The sequence below is a fragment of the Micromys minutus genome, assembly GCF_963924665.1.
Source record: "Micromys minutus genome assembly, chromosome: 28".
NCBI lineage: Eukaryota > Metazoa > Chordata > Mammalia > Rodentia > Muridae > Micromys > Micromys minutus.
In genome coordinates this window covers 39,598,328-39,619,467 of record NC_137963.1, presented here as the reverse complement: position 1 = coordinate 39,619,467, position 21,140 = coordinate 39,598,328, and the positions used below count along the sequence as shown (strand labels likewise).

Genomic DNA, 21,140 nt, shown 5'->3' with positions numbered 1-21,140 from the left:
AGCACAAGTATAGTAACCCCAGTGTTGAGAGGCAGAGATAGGTCAGGAACTCACAGAGCAGCACGTCTGGGATGGACAGAAGTGAAGAACAGGAGACCCCATGTTAAACTCTGACTTGCACATGTGTTCTGTGGCACCTGTGGGCCCATGTTAACTCCATGACTACATATGCACATATAACATACAAACTAAACCTAGGAGAGATAATGTTACTAGCGTCAATTATAAAGTAAAAACAGTTCATAGATGTAGTCTCAAGACATTAGGTCACACAGTTGTTTTAGTAAAAGAAATTTGAAATCCACTAAGGAGCAAATGTGTTTTACAGAAAAAATAGAAGCATAAAAATAATTTGATTTCCTGTAGCTATGGCTGTCTGTGGATGTTTGGGTTGCTTTGAGAGTGATGAAGAGAGTAAGGAAACTTCATTGGAGAGTTATCAGACTGTTTAAACAATGTATTGTTTAAGTTGGATGTCGTGGCACATGCCTTTAATCCCAGGAGTCAGAAACCAGTGGTGATCTATGGGTTCAAAGCAAGTCTGTTCTGCAGAGCAAGTTTCAGGACAGAAAGTGCTACGTAGTCAGTCCCTGACTTTAAAAGCAAATAAACAAAAGGTCTCTCTCTCTCTCTCTCTCTCTCTCTCTCTCTCTCTCTCTCTCTCTCTCTCTCTCTCTCTCTGTGTGTGTGTGTGTGTGTGTGTGTGTGTGTTGATTTCTTTACTTGGCCATTTTAGAGAATGCAGAATAATGGGGTTTTTTATATAATTTGATGTTTGACAACTGAGTCTTTCTGTTTCACTAAATTTAGTGTTGAAAGGAGTTATGACATTGTCATTGTCATTCTCAATCAGGAAAGACTTTTAGTGACTATGTGACCACTTTGCTCTGCATTTCTATTACTTTCTTTCCTTTTTGTTTGCTTGTTTAGTGGTTTGAGAAAGGTCTCACTGCATAGGGCTGACTGTCCTGGAACTCACTATGTAGACCAAGCTGGCCTCAGACTCATAGAGATCCGTCTGCCTCAGCCTCTCTTCTACTGGCATTAAAGGCAGTAGACCAGGCCTGACTGTGTTCCTATTTCTTAAGTAAGTATCTGATACCTCAGAAAACATAGCTGAAAACCTCCTTGTCTGTAGACCCCTTCTGTGTAGAAGTGGAGAAAGCAGGCAGTCTCTGATGAGTGAAGGGCTAACTGGCCTCTGTACTCACTGATTTAAGCTGGACCTGGAGGTTGCAGTGATCACCATGGGGAAGCATAGTCCTTTTATGACCTCAGTTCTTTTGGATTCACAAGCAAAAAATTACACTGCTTTAAATAATTTGCTCGTTTGGTAGTGTTACACTTCCGATGGCCCAAAATTATCTTTGGAATGCATGTTTTTTCTTTTTAAAGATACACATTTGGCTATAATCTTGTGTATATAGCCTGAAATATAACATTCAGCGAGTTAACATTTAGATTTCTTTTTAGATTCAAACACATCAATAAATATAGGTTTCTTGAAATCTTTTAATACTTTTTTTGGGTGTACTTAACTGTTCTAAACTTGGGCACTCTGAATTCAGCGTGGATATTAATAAAACATGTATAAACTTTGTTTCTCAGAAAATAAAGAAACTGAAACAATTAGCAGTGATAAGTGGCCACAAGTGAGACCAAGTTTGATATTAAAGCTGCTGTAGAAAACATCTGTGCTGACACAAGATTGATTGACACGTGGATTCACGTTTTTTCTGTTCATATCGGAAACTTTAGTATTGTAAACCCATTGAACAGGTATCGAGTCTTTATAACTCATTTCTTCCTTTTCTCTGTTTCTCCTTTTTCCATCTTCTTTGTTCCTCCAATTTTAACCTCTTACGTCAGACAAGACTGGCAGGCTAAGAATGACAAAATTAGTATTATTTCAGCCTTTTCTGATGTTCATTATGAAGAACAAGAAAATAAATATGAGATGAATGCGAGAACATCACAAGACCTTCTAGAAAATAGCAATATATATTTGAAGGAAGTAGGGGTCAAAGAAATGAGAATCTTTTCAAAAACTGATGAGAACCACAGCCAACAAAAACAGCCAGAGTACAGTGTCAGAAAGATATCTCTCAAGAGCAAGCGTGGCCATAAGTGTGAAGCGTCTGCACTTTCCAGGTATCCTCAGAAATATAATACAATAGATAGGAGGAGAAGAAAGTCCTTACACAGCCATTCTGAAGATACTGAAAGATGGTATTATAACACTAAGGGCAGTTCTAAATGTGCATTTCCTGGACCTGAGGGTTCAGCTCATTATCACATTGAAAAGAAGAAACGGAACCATCCGACTTTGTGCCCTTACAAAAATGAATTTGTGAAGAGTAACACCTGGAACACAAACTTGGAAAGCTGTGATTGTGCTCTGTCAGATTGCACCAGGAACGATGGAAATGTGCCTGGCTCTAACTGCCCGATCACTAACCGTACTCCATTAGATATTCTTGATGATTCTACCAGCAGTACTTCTGAAGAAATTTTAGGTTCCCCCATTTCTGATGAGCAGGAAAGCATGTCGCCAACATGGCGTTCATTCAGTGTCCATCATATAGGAGACTTTTCTGAAGAATATTATGTAGCAAATTCAGCATTGCCATTGCAAAGGATGAGCTGTAGTGTAAACACAGTTGGAGATTTTCCCAGATGCTCTGGGGAAGATATTACCCCATCCTTTGTTGAAGGACCCGAAGAGAACTATGTTGACACAATGGATGAGCTTCAGAGTTTGGTAGAAACAGTGTCAGAATATTTAGCAGAGAAGGAAGAGGAGATTAATAGATTTGGGTCTCTTTCAAAAACTAAGGGACCACATGAACACAATACTGCTGTTGCTAATGCAGAACAGAAAATACCCGAGAATCAAACATCCCCTTCAACTGTTACCCAGGATGCCAAGGCTATATCTTTCCCTGAGCTGAATGGAGTAAAGTGTGCTGTTGGTTCTTTATTCAGTTCACTAACAGAAAAGGTAGGTTCAGGCACAAAGCATCTTGCAACCTCTGTGGAAAAACTGGTTCATTTAGTTCCCGAGAAAATGGAAACTTGGAACCAAACAGAGACAGTTAATGTGGGACCTAGCCCCAGTGCCAACTCCATATTAGAGAAAGATCTTTCTGCACAGTCTTTATTATCCTGTCAAACAACTGATGGCAAGGATGCTGACAGACATGGCAGAACCTCTGACAATGAGCACCTAGGTGATGAGAATAAAGGGGAAACTTCTCAGGACAGCACAGAAACTATTAGAAAGGACTTTGCTCCACAAAGTCAGAGTTCAATTGTGAAGTCTGTTTTCAGCATGCTGAATCCATTAAAGATATTTTCTGAGAAAGAAGAAGCCAAAAGTGAAGAACATAGCAAGGTATGGAGAAGTGAAAGCATGGTTGAGTGTGGATCTGAGTCAAATCAAAGCCTCCTGGACAACCAGAGTAGTAGTCTTGTTGCTCTAAATAAAAAAAGAGAAACTACAGATCTTCAGATGCAAGCAAGGGAAGATTTGCTGTCCTTACAAGTAGCCAATGAGCCTTCAAACTTAGCTAGTACAGGTAAGAAAGGTGATACTGAGGATCAGTTGCAAGGAAAATCTTGTGTAGAGTTTTCTCTATTCCAAGACCAACCAAAACAACCTGGCAAAGGTGCTATGGGGGACCATGGTGTAGCTGGTGGTACCCTTGCAAGTCAGGAATCTTCTACAAAAGCACTAGAGGAAGACAAAGTTATCAGTGATGATGATTTCCTTGAGCCACTAAGAAAATCATTTAGTCAGTTCCTGTTTACTTCTCCTGAGACCTGTCAAAAGGAAACCTTGTCAGAATCTGTAAAAATCCTTAAGCTGGAGGAAGATGCACAGGAAAGAGATACTAAGAAAGATGGGCATTCATTTTCATTTAGCAGAAAACTGCATATTCCATTTTTCAATGTTCTTAGCCATTCTGAAAAGCATCAGGATGTAAAAGAGAAAGGAAGCATTTTTCCTTTGTTTAAATTTCCTTTCAGTGACAGTCATAACACTGTCAATAATCAGAGTTTTCACAGCTCAGCAGCAACCACTGATAAAGAAGTCCAACAAAATCGCCACATGGATACCAGACTTAGTTCTGTAAAATCTAGTTCATTTCCAAATACTCATAGTCATCTAGAGAAACTGGGTAGTACTGAGGAATTCAGTAAGAATGACCAAATATATTGTCCTGAAGGCGTTAAACTTAATTCACTAAAGTCGAGTTCAATTTCAATTATTCATAATGATCTAGAGAAACTTTACAGCATAGAGGCATCTAATAAGAGTGACCAGACACATTGTTCTGAAGATGTAAAACATAACACAGTGAGGTTTGACTCCACCTCAAATATTAAAACTGATTCGGGGAAATTTGGGAGTTTGGAGGAAGTGAACCCAAGCAGCCATGCAGCTGTAGAGCTCTATGAAAAAGCTGACCCTGCCGTTGTCCCTAAAGAGCAACACATACCTGTAGCACTCTCAGAAGAACGTGTGAATCTTACACAAGTGGCATTTCCCTTGATGTCAGACTCTTCATTGGAGCTTAATTCTGCCAATTCAAAATCTACATTGGTTAATGACAGTGAAGACAAAGCTGAAAATGAAACTTCTAACAAAGGAACCCAAAGAGGCTTTTTTTCTGGCCTTTTAAACAAGTTTGCTTCTCTAGAAAACATGCCTAGTCAACAGGAATTAGGTTTGAAAAGTGACAGTTTCCACCATAAGAATAATACCTCAAGCTCATTACTCTCTGGAATATTTAACTTGATATCAAACAGCAGTGTGAATGATTATAATCCAAATGAAGCAAAGCTCATGTCTTTAGATGATACAAAAAATTTGGATGGAAACAAGCATTTATCCACAGATAAAGACCCTGTTGACGCATGTGTGTCTTCTGAGAACCCAAGGAGCCAGGTTGAAAACAATGAAACCATTCCATCATCTGATGGTTGGGATAATAATCCTCTCTGCCCTCCGACATGGAAAAACCAGGAGAGTGAAAAACATTGTCCTTCTGAGAACATACTTTGTTGTACTGAACAGGGTCCCTTAGAGAAATCTTTGACTAAGAGGCTAACACCAAACCATACTTTTGAGATAAACCTACATGAGAGTTCAAACAAGTTAAGTTCACCAATACTAAATACTAACATTTTAAGGAAGTCTAACAATTATCAGGGTTTTGATGAAGACTGTTTTGAATGGGATTCTGATATAAAAGATTTCTCCAGAAACTCCAGAAGACTCCAGCCAGTTTATCATTTACTGAATCAAAATACATTTTCATCAGCAGATGCTTTCTTGTGGCCTGACTCAGAAAATCCAGTAATAAATTTGTGCCAAAAAGATCAAAATGCAAATATATTTGAGTGGGGCACAAATCCAAACAGTGTCATTTCATGTGACTTACCATATGAATCATTCGACCAGTTAGCATTTAATGAAGGTTACTTATTAAGAGGTGATATGTGGGCAGTCAACTCATGTGGAAATTCTGGTTATCTTCCAATTAATGAGACCAACAATTCTCTAGAAGAATTGCCCATTGATTTAAGTTACTCTTCAGATTATGAGAAAATTATGTGCTCTCTGCTGCAACAAGACTCATTAAGAATGGACGAAAACTTGATCTTTTCAAGTTTTGGTTATGAGTATCAGGAGTGGTTATCATATCTTGAAAATGGAGTTTGGTGGCCCTCGGAGGATGGGAATTATGGATATTATATGTTTCATGATGGTCAGTATATATATTCTCTCCTCACTGATTCTACTGGGCAATATGTATATTTATTTATACCCGATTATTATCATGAATATTTAAACTATACTTTACAAACAGATGCACTCCCAAGTATTATGTTATATAACAACACTATTTCTGCCCATAGTCTTCAAGTTCTTGACAAGGAAGATAATTTAGTAAGGTATATTGAAGAAGAACCAATTGAAGACCCTCTTGACTTATCAGTAACTTTGCCAACAAGTGAGAGGTCATTGTTCGTAAATCTAGAAACCTTTTCTCAAGTATTTGAATCAAGTTTTAACCAAATGGATAAACCATTAGATTTTTCAGGCTATAATTCTCAAAAGTTTAAAAGAGATTTTAGATCTTTCATAGGGAGACCTTATTGTTCAGAGGACCTTGAGTGTGTACTGGATCTCAGAAACAAGCCTGAAACTATGAACTATCATGCCTTAAATAGAGGCCCAATTATAGAGAGAGAGATGAACTGGTCTTTAGCTAAGAAGTCATCAGCTCACCTGTCCAGATTCCATTTACATCAACCATCTTCTGAAGAACCTTCCTCTTTAATTCATTCCGAGAGTATGAACGAATGTTTACAGAAGGAAGAAACTCCATCAGTGAACAAATTGACACCTATGTTTTCTGTTTTGGGTACCTTGATTAGAAGTAGTTTGAGTTTTGACAAGAGTGAATCTGTAGAAGGTTTGGTCAAACAGAAAATAGATCATCAATCAGAGTTATCTGAACCCATACATGATTGTCTTCAACCATTAATCTTGAGTAAGCAGTTATCATGTAACTCTGCAAACGAGGATGGAAGTCATCCTGAGGATTTGGAGAGGCAGACAGTATCCAGTGTTCAGAAACCAGAGTTTACTGACAATATAAGACAAGAATTCCCTTTACATAAAAATAATCACATGGAAAAAGGAAGTTTATTAAAATCTGGTTTTCAAGTAAGCCAAAAATCTCTTAAAGTTAAAACAGATGTAGAAGATGTTAAAATGATCACAGCAAAGTCCATTATAGATCCTCTTGCATCACAGCTTAGTAAGGATGGGCATCAGAACTGTAAACAAGACCAGTCTTCCAAAGAGTCTGAGAAAACTTTGCTTACAAGTGCACTGAAACTCTTTGGTTGGGAAGAAGGACCCTCAGGAACTACAGTAACAAGCGAGAAACCAGCATCTGGAATTTTGAACCTCTTTAAAACCCGAGTGAATAAGGAAGAGTCACCAGACTTAGAAAAGATTGGTGATAAAGGTGGAAAGATTTCATCTCAGGAAAAGAAGGAATCTTCTGGTGTTGCAAATTTTTTTGGTACCCTTGGGGATTTCTTTAAAACCAATGTGTCTCCCGTACAGACAACTGAAAATAAGTCTCTTTCTTTATTGACTGATGAGGATGAAGGAAGGTCAAGTCCTAACCCTTCACATCTAGTACATCAAGATACAGGAAATTTTCCTCCATTACATGTTCCCTCGAAAAAGGTTAGAATTAGAAGTCTGACCAAACAGACCACTATTGATGACAGTGGGCCAAGAGAACCATCAAACAGGGAGATGCAGAGTAATGGTTTGAGTGAAAAAGAGGTATCTGTCAGAGATCACCAGATGCAGCAATCAGTGAGTCCACCTGTCTTAACAGACAGTCCCAAAGAGTCTCCCAGGGACTCTTCAAAAGGAACTGGTGCTACATCTACAGAAACGGAAGTTCCAAAGAATAATAAGTCTTCTGGTGCTCCGAATAGAAGGAATACTAATGAACAGGATAATTTTCCTAACCAAGAACGGAAATTTTCAACTGCTACACCCGCATCCCAACAAGAGTTGCCACCCAAAAGGAATTTATTTTCTTTTTTAACTGGATCTGAAAAATCTGAGAACAAAGCCTCTGTAACCATCCCAAGCACCAGATCTCAAGCAGAAGGGCTGTTCACCCTTCCTTCCCTTTTCTCCACAGCTAGCTTAAGCACCAAGAAGGATGCCTCTCGCAGCAGCTCTGCTTTCAGTTTGTTTAACTTGTCTTTTTTGGAGGAAAAGCCGAAGCCCTCTGAAGAGAAGCAAAGCCTTTCAGCTATTGCTCCAGTGACTGCCCAGCCTTGTAGGAAGCCAGTTGTTTCTGTTGATACTGGAGACACTACAACAAAGGAAGATTCTACCGGTTGTAAAGAAGGCATAATCCAGGAAGTAGTTCATGAAGAGCAAATGGCTCCTTGTTTATCCACTGACAGCACCACTAAACTTCCTACCTCTCTTGCAGACAGGCTCCATGTTGAGAAAACCCAGGGGAAAATGAGTACCAGTAAAGGAGGAGCAGAAGGAGCAACTGCTTTTGATTTTCATGTGAATCGGTTGCCAGCCAACATTGTTCCTCTTTTACCAGAATTTCAGGTACAAGCCGTGGGGGTAGCTCCTCAGGAAGAAGAGGCTTTGCATCAGGAAACCTTCCCAAGGGACTCAGCTGCTGAGTCTTTTCCTCATCACAACAGTTTGAATGAGAAGCTCAATGATTTAGATGTTTGTACTGAACATCAAAATGAAAGATTAACCGCTGACTTATTGAACTTGCCTTTGGAAAATGGCTTTGATGGTCTCTCAACACAGATCCTGGATTTACCTTCTACTTCCCCAGACCAAGGGCACACACAGCTTCTTCAGAACCAAGATGCAGATAAATTAGAAGACAGATCTGTACTAGGCTCCAAAGTAGAAATGATTTCAGGGTTTGTGACCAAAGTAAAATCTTTTTCTGGGTCCTTAATTGAACAGCCTAAGACTTTCTCTGGATTTTTTTCTACTCCTAAATCTCCAAAGAAAAATTCCTTTTTTCCTTTTTCCTCTGCTGCATCATCTCAGCCACTCAACAGTGAGTTGTTTGGAATTTTCAGAAGTCCCAAACCAGATAAACAAGAACCATATGTAAGTAATTCATGCCTTCAGAGTGGTTCTTCCAGAGACTCTGAAGGATCAGTTCCTCCAAAAGGCTTGCATGGACAAGCTGCCTGTGCAGGCCTCAATTCAGAGTCTGCTCTCGGTGCCTGTAGCATTACTGTGGCTGGTGCAAAGTCAGAATCAGATCAGGTGACAGATGGCCCTGAACTAACACCTGAAATAGAGAAAAATGACATTCCTGAAAATATTTCAGAACCCCAATGTTTTGAAATACTTGCTACATCTTCTGTGTCAGAGGATGATATAGGACAAGGAATATTATCTTTGAGTGATGAAGGAGACATGGGGCTGTTGCAGGGCACAGACACAGAGGCTTCATTGGAAGCAGAACACATTCTTCCTCCAACACAGCTACAGTCAGATACTGCCTGTATTGCTGAAGAGCTTCCCCCTTCGAGCCAACCATTTCTTGAACCAGAACCAGAGCCAGAGTCAGAGATTCTGACAACCCAAACAAATCAGGAGTTCTTGAGGCTTACAACTACTTCTCTAGAAACTAGTACTTTATTGTTTGATGAGGCAGGAATTAGTAAGAATACCACACTGGAAACACAAAGAGAACATTCTTGTCCTTTGCAAGAAGAGCCTGTGCTTTATTCCAAAGAAAGTTCTAGTATACATCATGCCCCAAATGATAGGCCTGTAGCCCCCCAGGAAAGAGAACAGACAAGACCTCGTTTTGAGATTCCAAATATGACTGGTTGGCCAAAGCTTCATTTCTCATCCACTCCTGACCATGGGAAGACACTGAGTTCAATCTTTAACCCCTCTTGCTCGTCTGGTAACACGGCAGCAGAAACTGGCTTAATGTCAGGTTTTAAGAAGTTGTCTACTCTGTTTGAAGGAGCTAGTGAGGGGAAAGGGGGTATCCTAGGAAATGATCCAAAACTGGTGTTTGGAAAGAAACTAGATCTTTCATTTCCATGGTCAAAAGAGAATAAAGGAGACCCAGAGCAAATACCTGCAAAATCACCTCCAGTTTTGGTTGTTAGTGGTGATCAGGACCTTATCATCAGCAAGACTAACCAGGGTTTGGAGTCTTCTCAAATACCTAGTGGTAGTCCTGAGTCAGCTGACATCAATACTCAGCCCTCTGGAACCACAGAACAGTTGGTGGCCAAGCCAAGTGACTATGCTCATGAGCTTTCAAAGTCTGCTGAAGTGGAAAATTCAGCATCTGAAGAACACTGGGGTGAAGGCAGCACCCTGCCTGGATCTGCCTGTCCTTCAGAGAAACACAAGGAAGAGCACTGTGCTCAGCCAGCAAAGCAAGAAGATATGTCTGCTAGCACTGGCTCTGTTTTGAATGTGGAGCCGCTTGTCATTCTGGAGGATGCCAAGGAAACCGTCACCAACAAAAGGCTGGTTCTCCACTTGGGCATCATAAATGGTTGTAAAGAGTTGACCATTTATGATGCAAATGATTAGTGGTAGATCGTCATAGCTTGCTTCAGTCCATCCCGTGCCTTTCCTAGCACCCGAGCTTCATGTTAATTAGGGGCTTAGTGCCCAAACCCGTAAGTGTGGGTATTTTCACTCTCTCCCTTCTCTGGTGTCAAGTAGAATTCATTTAGTGGACAAGGAGTGTCTAGCATAAAGGGAAGAATATTTACACAGGCTGGTTTGTTTGGAGAAGGGAGGACAAGAAGAGGCGGCAAGTATTTAAGTGCTATCTATTAATCCTAAAAATATAATCAGATAGGATGCTTTTTTGGGTCTTAGACATTGATAGTATAGGAGATGGGAATAGTTGTAGTTGGCTGTGGTTTTCCAGTCTTCTAAGATGTCTCCCCAGTGGCTGTGAGGCTGTAAAGTACAAATTGTAAAAAATGACTTAGGATCGTCTGTATTCCACACCCTATTCCACGTGGATTTGTGAGACATCTTCTAGTCTCTGATGCAGACTCTCAGTGCTCTGGACTGAACAGCCGTAACACAGGGTAAGCTGGATTGCCATGATCCTTTACTCAGAGTTCTTTTGCTGCTTTTCTGTCATCTGGAGCACTGAGCAAGGTCTGTCTGTAGAGGTCGCTATTATTGTCCCTGATCATAGGCTCTACACAGGATAGCTTAAGAATGCTACTTGACCTGATGTATGCTCTGCTAATATGTACTGAAGAATCAGAAATCAGCCTGAAAATAGCACGTAATTTGTAATGATCTCTTTGGATAACAGCAACGTTCTCTCTTAATCTGTCCAAGGGTAAACATAAGACTTTAAAGACTAGACTGGCAAAAACAAAACAAAACCAACTCACTTTGCATAAAAGCTTTCCAGGATACCTGCTAGTAAAACCACGAAAGGAGGATTCACACACCAAGTTCCTCCGTGTTCATAAAATGGAACCACTTAGAAGATTCACTTAGAGCTTCAGGATTCCAGGGCTATCCTGATACTGGTAGTAGTCCTGCCTTCCCCGCCCTTATCACAGTTTCTCTCTGCTACAACTGCTAGCTCTCATGGAGGGGACATCTCTTTCTGTGCATGGGATGCAGGTGACTGAGAGGACTGAGCTGGCCTCAGATCATGTACAGAAATAACTTTAGCATAGTTCTGATGCAGGGGAGTTGGACTTAATCCACTTTATCCGTAACTGACCTGAGAGAAACTCAGCTGCAGTTGGGGGAACATATCTTGGGGATATTTCTCAGGCCACTAAGGGTGTTACTATTGTGTTTCTGTTGCTGAAACCTGTGGAATTCCTCCGCAGAACTTCTTAATCCTGGTCTTCCTCTAGTGACTTCCATACTTTACCCTGTAGACTGAAGGAACATTTTTTGCTAAGGCACAGGTACACACATTTGTAACTGTAGAGGAAGCAATAAGGACTTCTCTTTATAAAATAATAGAAGGGGTGGGGCTCATTTTCTTCTTCACTATGTCGAATTTGGAAAACTTTGATCACAGCCACTGGAAACGTTTCTTTAGAAGGCTGAGTAAAGAATTTTATAAATATGCCAAAGGCATCTCTTTATTGTATTGGCAGGGAGCAATAGGTAAAATAGTCTTTACGTCAGGGTTGAGGTTCAGTGGTGACAGAGGCTTAGCATGTTGTCTTTTTTCCTTTTGTGGTTAACTAGACTAAGTTTTCTAGATTGAGATGTTTGTCCTCGCTTCCTAGAAACCTCCTGTGTGTGGTTATTCCTGCCCCGTGCAATTATTAGTGCCCGGGTATGTCTGCATTTGTGGTCTGGTCCTTGGTCTGCATTTACTTACTAATCCTTTTTTTTCCCACTCTCACAGCCCTACTAGCAGTAGCAGGTGTGGCTCCTCCTGTAATGTGAGTCAAGGAAGCTCTCTGCTGAGTGAACTGGACCCGTACCAGGAGCAAGACGGTGATGGTCGGGAGAGGGACTCCATTCATTCCAGCCATAGCTATGGCAGCCTCTCCAAAGATGGCCAGGCTGGCTTGGGAGAGCAAGAGAAAGCCTTGGAAGTGACGTGTGAATCAGAGAAGGAGAAAACAGGGGAACCCAAGGCGAGAGGTGATACCACAGTCCACCCTCCGTCAGAGCTGGTGATTCACGAGGACCGCATCCTGGGAGCCCAGGAGAGGTAGGTGACAGCTAGTGCACATGCAGCTGTTGTCTCTCACTGGAGACAAACGCTCCACTTACTTTCTTGCAGCTGGGGGGCAGGTGCAGCAATGGTCAAGTTGGTATGAGCTCCAAGATGTTTGAGGGACTTGTGTTACCGAGGTGCAGGTGCACCAGGAGTTCTTGAGAATGTCTGAGTCTGAAACTGGGCCTGAGCCCAGGTTTGTTTCAATAGTTCTCTTTGCTTAGGGATCCTTGGCTGTGTCCTATTCTATTCATATTTTAATTTCTTTGTGAACATTGATGTTTGGTTCTAGTTTACCCTGAGGGAAATCAGAACAGAATTAGCCCGATTTAATACATCTGCTGTAAAGTACATGGCTTGGCAGCGTGTTTGGCATTTTCTTATCCATAAGAAGAAAATTTTGTAATGTATCTTTTGGCCAAGTGTGGTGTACACCTGTATGTAGCTCAGTACTCTGGAAGCTAAAGCAGGAGCTTAAGACCAGCCTGAACTACACTGTGAGATCTTCTCTAAGTACAGTGTCAGAAAGAACTCAGAGTGGTCATGTAACACGGTTTAGTATAGAATTTGAGTGTTCTCTCTGTACCGCTGAGCTAACCTTGTTAGAATAGCTAAGAGGTTTGGGCATAGAAGCTCACTTAGCTGTTGTTGACAGAATTTAGGACAAATAATCATTATGGAAAAATACTGTTCATTTTAGGGCACTTGTTAGATTCTCTGGCCTATACAGTAGATGCTAATAGTCATGACCAGGGTGACAACCAGAACTCCCCAGACATTGTCAGATATTCTTCCAAGTACGGAATCCTGCCCTGTGCCCTGCCCACTAGGGTGGAAGATAGACGGATGGCTGAGATTCCTAACATCTAGGTCTCATCACAACCCTCAGGCCAGGACCATGCGTGCCCATGGCTGGATGAACCATACAGCTTCCTGAAGAGCATTATAAAGTTACTCTCTCTCTTCCTTTCTTTTCTTCTTTTTATAATGGTCTTACATTGTACCAGGCTGGCTCAAGACTTGTAACTTAACCCCCTGATTGCTAAACTCATAGGCATGTGCTACAGTGCCTATCTCTATTTCTTTTCAGTCTGTTGTAGTTCAGTTAATAGTCGAGAGGCCCAGGAGACGAGGTCCAGGCCAGGCCTCTTACTGGGTTGTGGTCCACCAAAGGTCCACCACTGCACCTGATGTGTGACTTCGGCACTTGCTGTTGGCTCAGCCTGGGTGCTGCTGCTCCTCTCACCTCTCAGTGTCTGAGCTATCTCATGTGGGGACACGAGCAAAGGAGAAGGAAGGGGGAGCAGAAAGATGAAGGGACTTGTTATTTTAGACAGGAATTGTTTTCAAAATAGTTGTTCAGAACTCCAGTTTTGTGGCCTGAATCACTAGCCAAGTGTAGGCATGAGCACAGGCTGTTTTATTTTAGACATGGCAGTCCTGCCTGGGCATTGTTACTACGTTGCCTCTGCTGTTTACAAGAAATGCTCTTCTCTGTTACTAGTCTTCCTGAGGAGAATGCACCATCGCCTTTTACCCAGGCCAGAGCACACTGGTTCCGAGCGGTTACCAAGGTCCGACTCCAGCTGCAGGAGGTAGGAAATTTGTTCCAATAATGGTTGGGACAGTTTTATTCTCGGAAAAGTTTGGGAGACATATGGTGCTGGAGAAGCTGTCGGTAATTAGTCATCTTACAGTGTGCTTCTGGGAATGCATGGCAGTTAAGCGAGGGCCTTAAGAGATGGGAAGTGGCCTTAGCTCTTTGATGCTAACCAAATAGGCCTAGTAGGTGGGAGCTTGCAGGTAGGGTTAAATGCCTATTTTCTCTACTGCCATTTCTTTGGCACAGTGTTAAGGTAGGGAACAAGGTAATTTGTTGTATTCTTTATTGGTCAGTTCAAGTACTCATTTACACAGGGCTGGGAATTGAGTACAGACATTTTCATGGGAAAATTTAGCCCCCAATTTAAGGCCCCAAACATGGACATATTAAGATCTACAAAGAGGGTACCAGACAGATGGCTGAGTGGGCAAAGGTACTTCTGTACAAGTGTGAAGATCTGGGTTTGGTTCTCAGCAGCCATGTGAAAAGCTGGGTGTGGCTGCATGTACCTGGAACCCCAGCACTGTGAATGGAGGTAGAGACAGGGAAACTTACTGGTCACCATCCCATTTTCAGGCCCTGTGACAAACCCTTTCTTAGAATTAGGCAGTGATAGAGCAGGGTGCCCGGCTTCCTTTGCCCTCCGTAGGCCTGCACAAGTATGATGCACACACAGAAACACACATGTGGGTGCTGAGGGGGCAAGGGGAAGGAGATAGGAGGAGAGGGAAGAAGAGATTGGGGGCGGTAAGAATAGATGATGTAGTTCCACAAGCAACTTGGGAAGAACAGGTTTTTTTTTTTTTTTTTAACCATACAGTTGATAGTATTTCATAAGAATGGGGCAGGAACCTAAGGCAGGACCCAAAGCAGGAGCGGTGGAGGAGTGCTGCTGACTGGCCTGCTCCCCATGCCTTGTTCAGCTACCTTTTCGTGCAGCCCAGGACCACCTGCCTATGGGTAGCACTGCTCTAGTGAGCTAGGCTTCCAATAGCTGTCCTTAGCCAAGAAAACACCCTGCAGACAGCATCATAGAAGCATTTCCCTAGTTGAGGTTTCTCCTCTCAGATAAATTTGTTTCGGTCAAATTGACATAAAACTCACCAGGACAAAAATAGTTTGTTTTCCCTTTTAGTGTTGAAAGTTTCCTCCTAGCAAACCATGTCCTTATCTGTGTCTCAGAAGCCAGCCTTTAGTAGAAGGGTTGTCTTTTAGCGATGGCAGTAGCGGTCACTAGTGTAAATTTGGCACATGTGAACACACACCCTTTAAAGACTAGTTTCTGTATAGTCCTGTGACTCTGTCCCTTCACACTTGTCTTGCTGTCTCCCTCTATTGGGACCACTCTCGGGATCAGTTGTAGACAAGAGTCTGCCGTTCCTACACATCCATATTCTCCCCTGAGAATAAGGCCACTCCTCTAAATAACCACAATCGCACTATAGCTCAAGCATCAGCAAATCATGCAGATCTACCAGCTGCTTCCCACAAGGCTCTCAGGCATCGTCACCCTCAGTTTTAAATGATGAGAGCCTTCCTTTTGTAGCATGGACCCACTCTGTGTCCTCATGTCAGGCTGCAGACACGCTTACTTGACAGGAATTACAGAAGTACTTACCGTGAGCCTGTCCCGCCATAGTTGACATTGGCCTTCATGTTGGTGAAGTCGTATCAGTCAGGCCCCTTGGCTGCCGGAACCACCCTTTGCGGTGAGAGCTCCCGAGACTGTTGGCACTTGTTTCTCTTCAGATCTGAACTGGTGGTGACACTGTGTCTGCCTTACTAGTGCTACTTAGTTGCAGATGCTAACTTGCTGTCACCATTACTGCAATCCAGTAAGACTCAGGGCTCTTCAGTGCACCAGTTCTAATATATTATTATTTAGCTCGATAAATTATTCTGATCAACCTACACACACACACACACACACACACACACACACACACACACACACACGGCCTAGTAGATTGTTTTTAAGTCAGCGTCTCACTATTGTAGCCTTTGCTAGCTTGGAGTTCCCTATATATTCTATGCTAGTTTCAAACTAAACCTTTTAGTGTAAACCTCTGGAGAATACTGGGATTATGTAATGTGCTGTTACAGTCAGCCTTCAAAACATAAATTTAGACTTTAAAAAAATTTAATCTGATGGTTTTAGTTCCTGGAATCAAGTTCTTATTCCAGGGGCCAGACTAGCCACAAACTTAGCCTCTCCCTCCATCACCCTTCCGTGTGTTGGGATTACGAGTCTGTAGTTAAAAATGTCTGTCTTAAGAAATGTTTTTTAACCATTAGTATTTTTAGATGTCAGTTGTTGATCTGTTTTGCTTTTCACATTTTCATTTACATGCAGAAATATGTTAATATAATTGTATGCATATATAATCTTAAGTCAATAATGTGTCCAGGAAACCCAACACCGGGGTCTGCCGACCTGGACTGTCTGAGGAGGACAAACCTTTAAACCATCATCTGTAGAGAAGGTGTCACTGTGCTGACTTTTTATTTGAGTGTTTTTAATGAAAGTCTTGAAATTCCTACTATAAAGTACATTCATCTCAGTGTGAAGTGAAAACTCAGGATGAGAATAAGAAGAATGTGTTGATCCAAGTACAGTTGGTTATGACTTTAAAGAAATTATTGATCAAAATATAACTCCACCCCAATAAAACCAATTAAAAAAATCATGTAAAAAGTGACAGTGGATGGTTTATCCTGAATTAAGGGCAATCACCATTTAATTGAACAGGAAAACCAGTGTGGATGTCCTTAACGCAGATAGAAGGAAGATGAACCAGAGCGTCAAAGGCGTCCGTTTATGCTTAGGATGAGCTTTGTTGACAGAGCAGCCGAGACTGTAAGACAAAGTGAAGGCAGCACCAAGAACTTTCCCCTAAATATCAAAGTTCAGCCTTTGTCACCTCTTCAACCTCTGCTGAAGACACTTTTTGCCAGTTTGTTATTGATCATGGTTGTCTCTTTATGTGGCATAAGATCAAATACAGATGCACATTCTACTTCCCCTTTCATATGACGGTGGCGGAGTGTTTGCGCTCTAACGGCAGTGTGAACCCTGTATGCGGGTGGAAGGCGGTGCTCGAAAGTCTGATGTATAGCCAGCTCTGTTCAGGGCGTCAGGCAACTCATGCTCTGAGGCTTAAAAAGAATCACATGAGTAAAGTTCTCAGGAGTTCAAGATGTATCACAGGGACAAGCCACACATGGCAAAACCATGTTTTTCCACAGAGGCATATGAATGATAACTGCTGAAGGTAAACATTCTCCTACCCCCTACCCGGGAGGGTCACAAAAGCACATTAAGAACAGCTCCATGTTTTTGAAGAAACTGAGCTGATAAGACTCTTGTCTTGTTTTCTTGGATTTTTCTCACAAGCACTCAGATTTTCTCTTGCACTACTCTATTCTTGGACTGTGTTCCAACAGTATAGTATACACACAAGACCACCCTTTGCTTCTCTACTCGAAATCCTTTTATTTATTAACTCTAAGAGATATTTCTTTTGTTACAGGTGCATAATATTCCACTGTGTTCTGGTACTGCATGTTAGTGCTCTTGCCGTTCCCTTTGAGTAAGAAGCCATGCTAGAAATGAGAAGTTTTTTATGTTGGTCATCTCACACACACACACATCTGTAATTTCAATATACATTACCACATTGTTACTCTTCAGTGACTTACATGGATGACAAAGGTCTGCTTTAAGTTGTCTTCGGTAATCTGGGCTGATAGAGCAGCCGTCAGTAGGAACATTGCCGGTTTCAGTGGTAAGCAGAAAGCACAGATGACTGCAGGTCTGCCTCCGCTCACACAAGCCACTCCTCACACTTGCTGTCCTGGAAGCACCTCCACCCTCCTCCCTGACTCAGAGAGCAGGATAAGCACCACCCAAAAGGGTGTGTGCCTTCCATTGGCATGCTGGCAACTTTGTCCCCACTAGTGATGCTGGGAGGTGCCTTTCTTTCCTAACCCACCAACAGTGTGCCTTTGTAAGAGTTTTGGGATTTTGATATTTGTGTTTCTTGCTAGTAAAATTGAACCGTTTCTTAAGTAGGAAATCTAATTAGAAATTACTTCGTGTGACTGATTTCTATTGAGTATTTTTTTTCTTAACTATCTGATTTTTTTAAATGTTTTAGGGAAATTAACTCTTTGTTACTGGTCAATCTCAATTGTATCATTCTCAGTGTATTGTTGAGGGAATACAAATATTTTAAGGAACTTTGTTTTTCTAGTCCGGAAAATAAAGAGAACAATAATATCTTTCTCTTAGCATTGTGAATTATCCAGGAAAGCCATGACTTTAGAAAGGAGTATCAGGAAAGGAAAAAGCACATACTTCAGTGGCTCACGTTGTCTCCATGATACAATAAATTCCTTCTGGTCTGGCTCTGCACAGTTTCAAGTGTGAGTCATGGACCAGCACGGCCTGGAAACTGTTTGTTTTTAGTCTTGGATGAAATAAGTACTAAAATTGAAAGCAAGCCTTCAGAGGCTTTCACTTGCCAGGACGCCGGTCACACCGAGGCTCCGTCTCATTGAACAGGATGCAAACCAAATCTACCAGACCCTGACACTGGGAATAAAGACCCAGCTCCTTAATAGAAGCAAGTCTGGGAAGCATTAGTTGATACTTGTAAAACATGAAATAGTTTGTTTTCTCAAAATTCTCAGAGACTTTGCACTTGCTGTTTTTTGTTCCTGGAATTTTCTCTTAATTCTTCTAGCTAGCTTTTTATCTGTGGGTTTTAAGACACAGCCAGGTGTGAGGTGTCTGGAGAAAGTCTCCAGACTGTGTGTGAGAACCTGTTTAGAATTGGCACTCACCATGAGATTACAGGTTATTATTTACTGTTATGCCTTCTTTAAAAAAGAAAAAAACAACCCACCTTGGGTCAGTTCCTGGACCATCAGGGCTATGTTATGTGTGATTTTGCCCGCCATAGAATGTCTAGCAAATAATTTTTTTACCAGCTAGAAATGCCCTTTATTTCCACAAACGCCTTCATCTATAAATTACATTTCTGTTGTGATAAAATATTATAACCAAAGTCAATTTAAGGAAGAGTTTATTTTGACTATGGTTTGGTGCCAAAGGGCTAGGTAGCGGTTGAGGAAGGCCAGGTGGAATCAGGAACTGAGGCTTATGTCTCGGTGGCACATAGGAAAGAGAGAGGGCGCAGGAAGAGAGGAAAGGCTATAAACTCACAAAGCCCACCACCAGTGATGCACTTCTTCCAGAAGTCCTATAGTGTCCGCCAAACAGCACCACCCATTGGGGGCTTAGTGTTTAAACATGAACCTATGAGTGTGGGTAATTCTCATCCAAACCATCACTTCTAATTTCTCCTATTTCCCAAAATATTAACCATTCAAATCTACCAAGCTTTCTCTCGTGATACACATTTATAAGCATAAGTTTACTGACTTATTACAGTATTATATATAGGATTATTATATGAGCTTTTTGTAAGCTTTGCTCTGGGTTAGTAAATTAGACTATTCCTTATCTACTTAGTCATGAATAAGGCTTTAGGGATGTTGTCATAGGAATCTAGTTTGCTGTTACTGTTTTTTTTTTTTTTTTTTTTTTGTCCTTTTGTCTTTTGAGGCAGGGTTTCTCTGTGTAGCCCTGGCTATCCTGGATATCATTATGTGGATCAGGCTTGCCTTCAACTCTGCCTCTGCTTCCTGAGTGCTGGGATCCAAGGTCTGTGCCAATACCACCCTACCCAAACTTTTTTTTTTCAAGTTGAGGGAGGATCTATTTTTATTTCTGTTTATTTTCTAAACTTACCTTTAAATATCCAAAGAAATGGCTGAACTAGGAGTATTTTCTTTATTGAAGAATTTGTGCTTTGAGTGTCTGAATGTGCTGGACTGACTTTGAATATCAACATTTGTATCAATTTAACCAAAGAATGGTATCTGACTTTTAAAATTTCTCTTTTGTTTGTGATTTGAGTATTCCTTATGTGTTTAGAGTAATTAATACTGAGCTGTTATGGCATTAAACAAACTTTGGGGTACTACCATAGAAAACCAGCTTTACTATGCCATTCCTATAAAATTGTCAGAGACTTAAGGGCTTGATTATTCAGGGTCATTCTTGTGTCCTCTGAGTACCTGGACATCTGAGCTTAATAAGTGATGACATTGCTGATGCTGATGAAGCAGTAATGCTGGTCGTGTGGGTGGGAATGGGTAAGAGTCTGTACCTTATTTGGTTTAGTTGCAGAAGAATCTGGGGGAGGAGGTGAGACTTTTAGCTCTAGAAACAGAGACTGCGGTGGCAGCAGGTGGGTGGGTGTTCCAGGTGGAAGGGACAGTAAAGGAGAAGACATGGAGACAGGCCATAAGGAAGGCTTGACAGGAGCTCTTAGACTGTTGAAAGCTGAGGAATGCAAGCCTTGGTAATCAGGGACAGGAGTGAACAGATACACAGAAGGCCCACACAGCGGAGCTGTGGGAGACAAGACTGTAGCAGGCCAGCCCAGGAGGTGGACACTTTCTCAGGGAAGTCACTAAAACAAGAGAACCAGTTGGTTGTCTCCTGCAAAGCTCTCTTTCCACTGTGACTTCCTTTCCAAAGAAGAAGCTTCCTTCTTATCTCATAATTCAAATTCTAAAAAGGTTGTTCTATGAGGAGACAGCGATGAGCCTCAAAGAGAAACGGGCCCCTGGGACCCTATCTCTTAGGCTTAATAGGAAAACAAACTGTAAAATCTGATACCCCAGGACTCTCTCTGATTATGGCTGCCCATCTTAACTTCCATTATCTCAATATTTGCCCTTTGATGAAAATCAATAGTTTCTTTTCTGTTTCGGGTCACTGAAAGATCACAGTGATTAAGCCTTCCTCTGACCAATACTGTTATCATTTAAAAATCGTTAACGAGGGCTGGAGAGATGGCTCAGTGGTGAGGACTCTGACTGCTCTTCCAGAGGACCTGAATTGATTCCTAACATCCACATGTCAGCTCAAATTGTCTGTAATTTTAGTCCACGGGGATCTGATGCCCTCTCTGGCCTTCTGGGGCACTGCATATACATACTGTGTGTGTGCATGTATGTATTATATGTGTGTGTACTACATACACACACACACACACATAGGCAAAACACCTATACACATAAAATTAAAAATTGCTAACAATTGTTTTAAATAACTAATGAATATGACAGGATATAAGGCCAAAGATATGGCTCAGGTTCAGAGC

At 41.5% G+C, this 21,140-nt stretch overlaps 1 protein-coding gene across 1 annotated transcript in view; it reads left to right on the top strand.

The window, feature by feature from the left end:
• UNC13B (unc-13 homolog B) overlaps positions 1–21,140 on the top strand; it is a gene marked incomplete at its 5' end in the record, with an annotated part of 98,616 nt that overhangs the window by 9,217 nt on the left and 68,259 nt on the right. The window contains 2 exons of the mRNA XM_080940369.1: positions 11,982–12,293; positions 13,804–13,894. Coding sequence (XP_080796495.1) covers positions 11,982–12,293; positions 13,804–13,894 — 403 coding nt within the window. The remainder of the gene's footprint in view (positions 1–11,981; positions 12,294–13,803; positions 13,895–21,140) is intronic.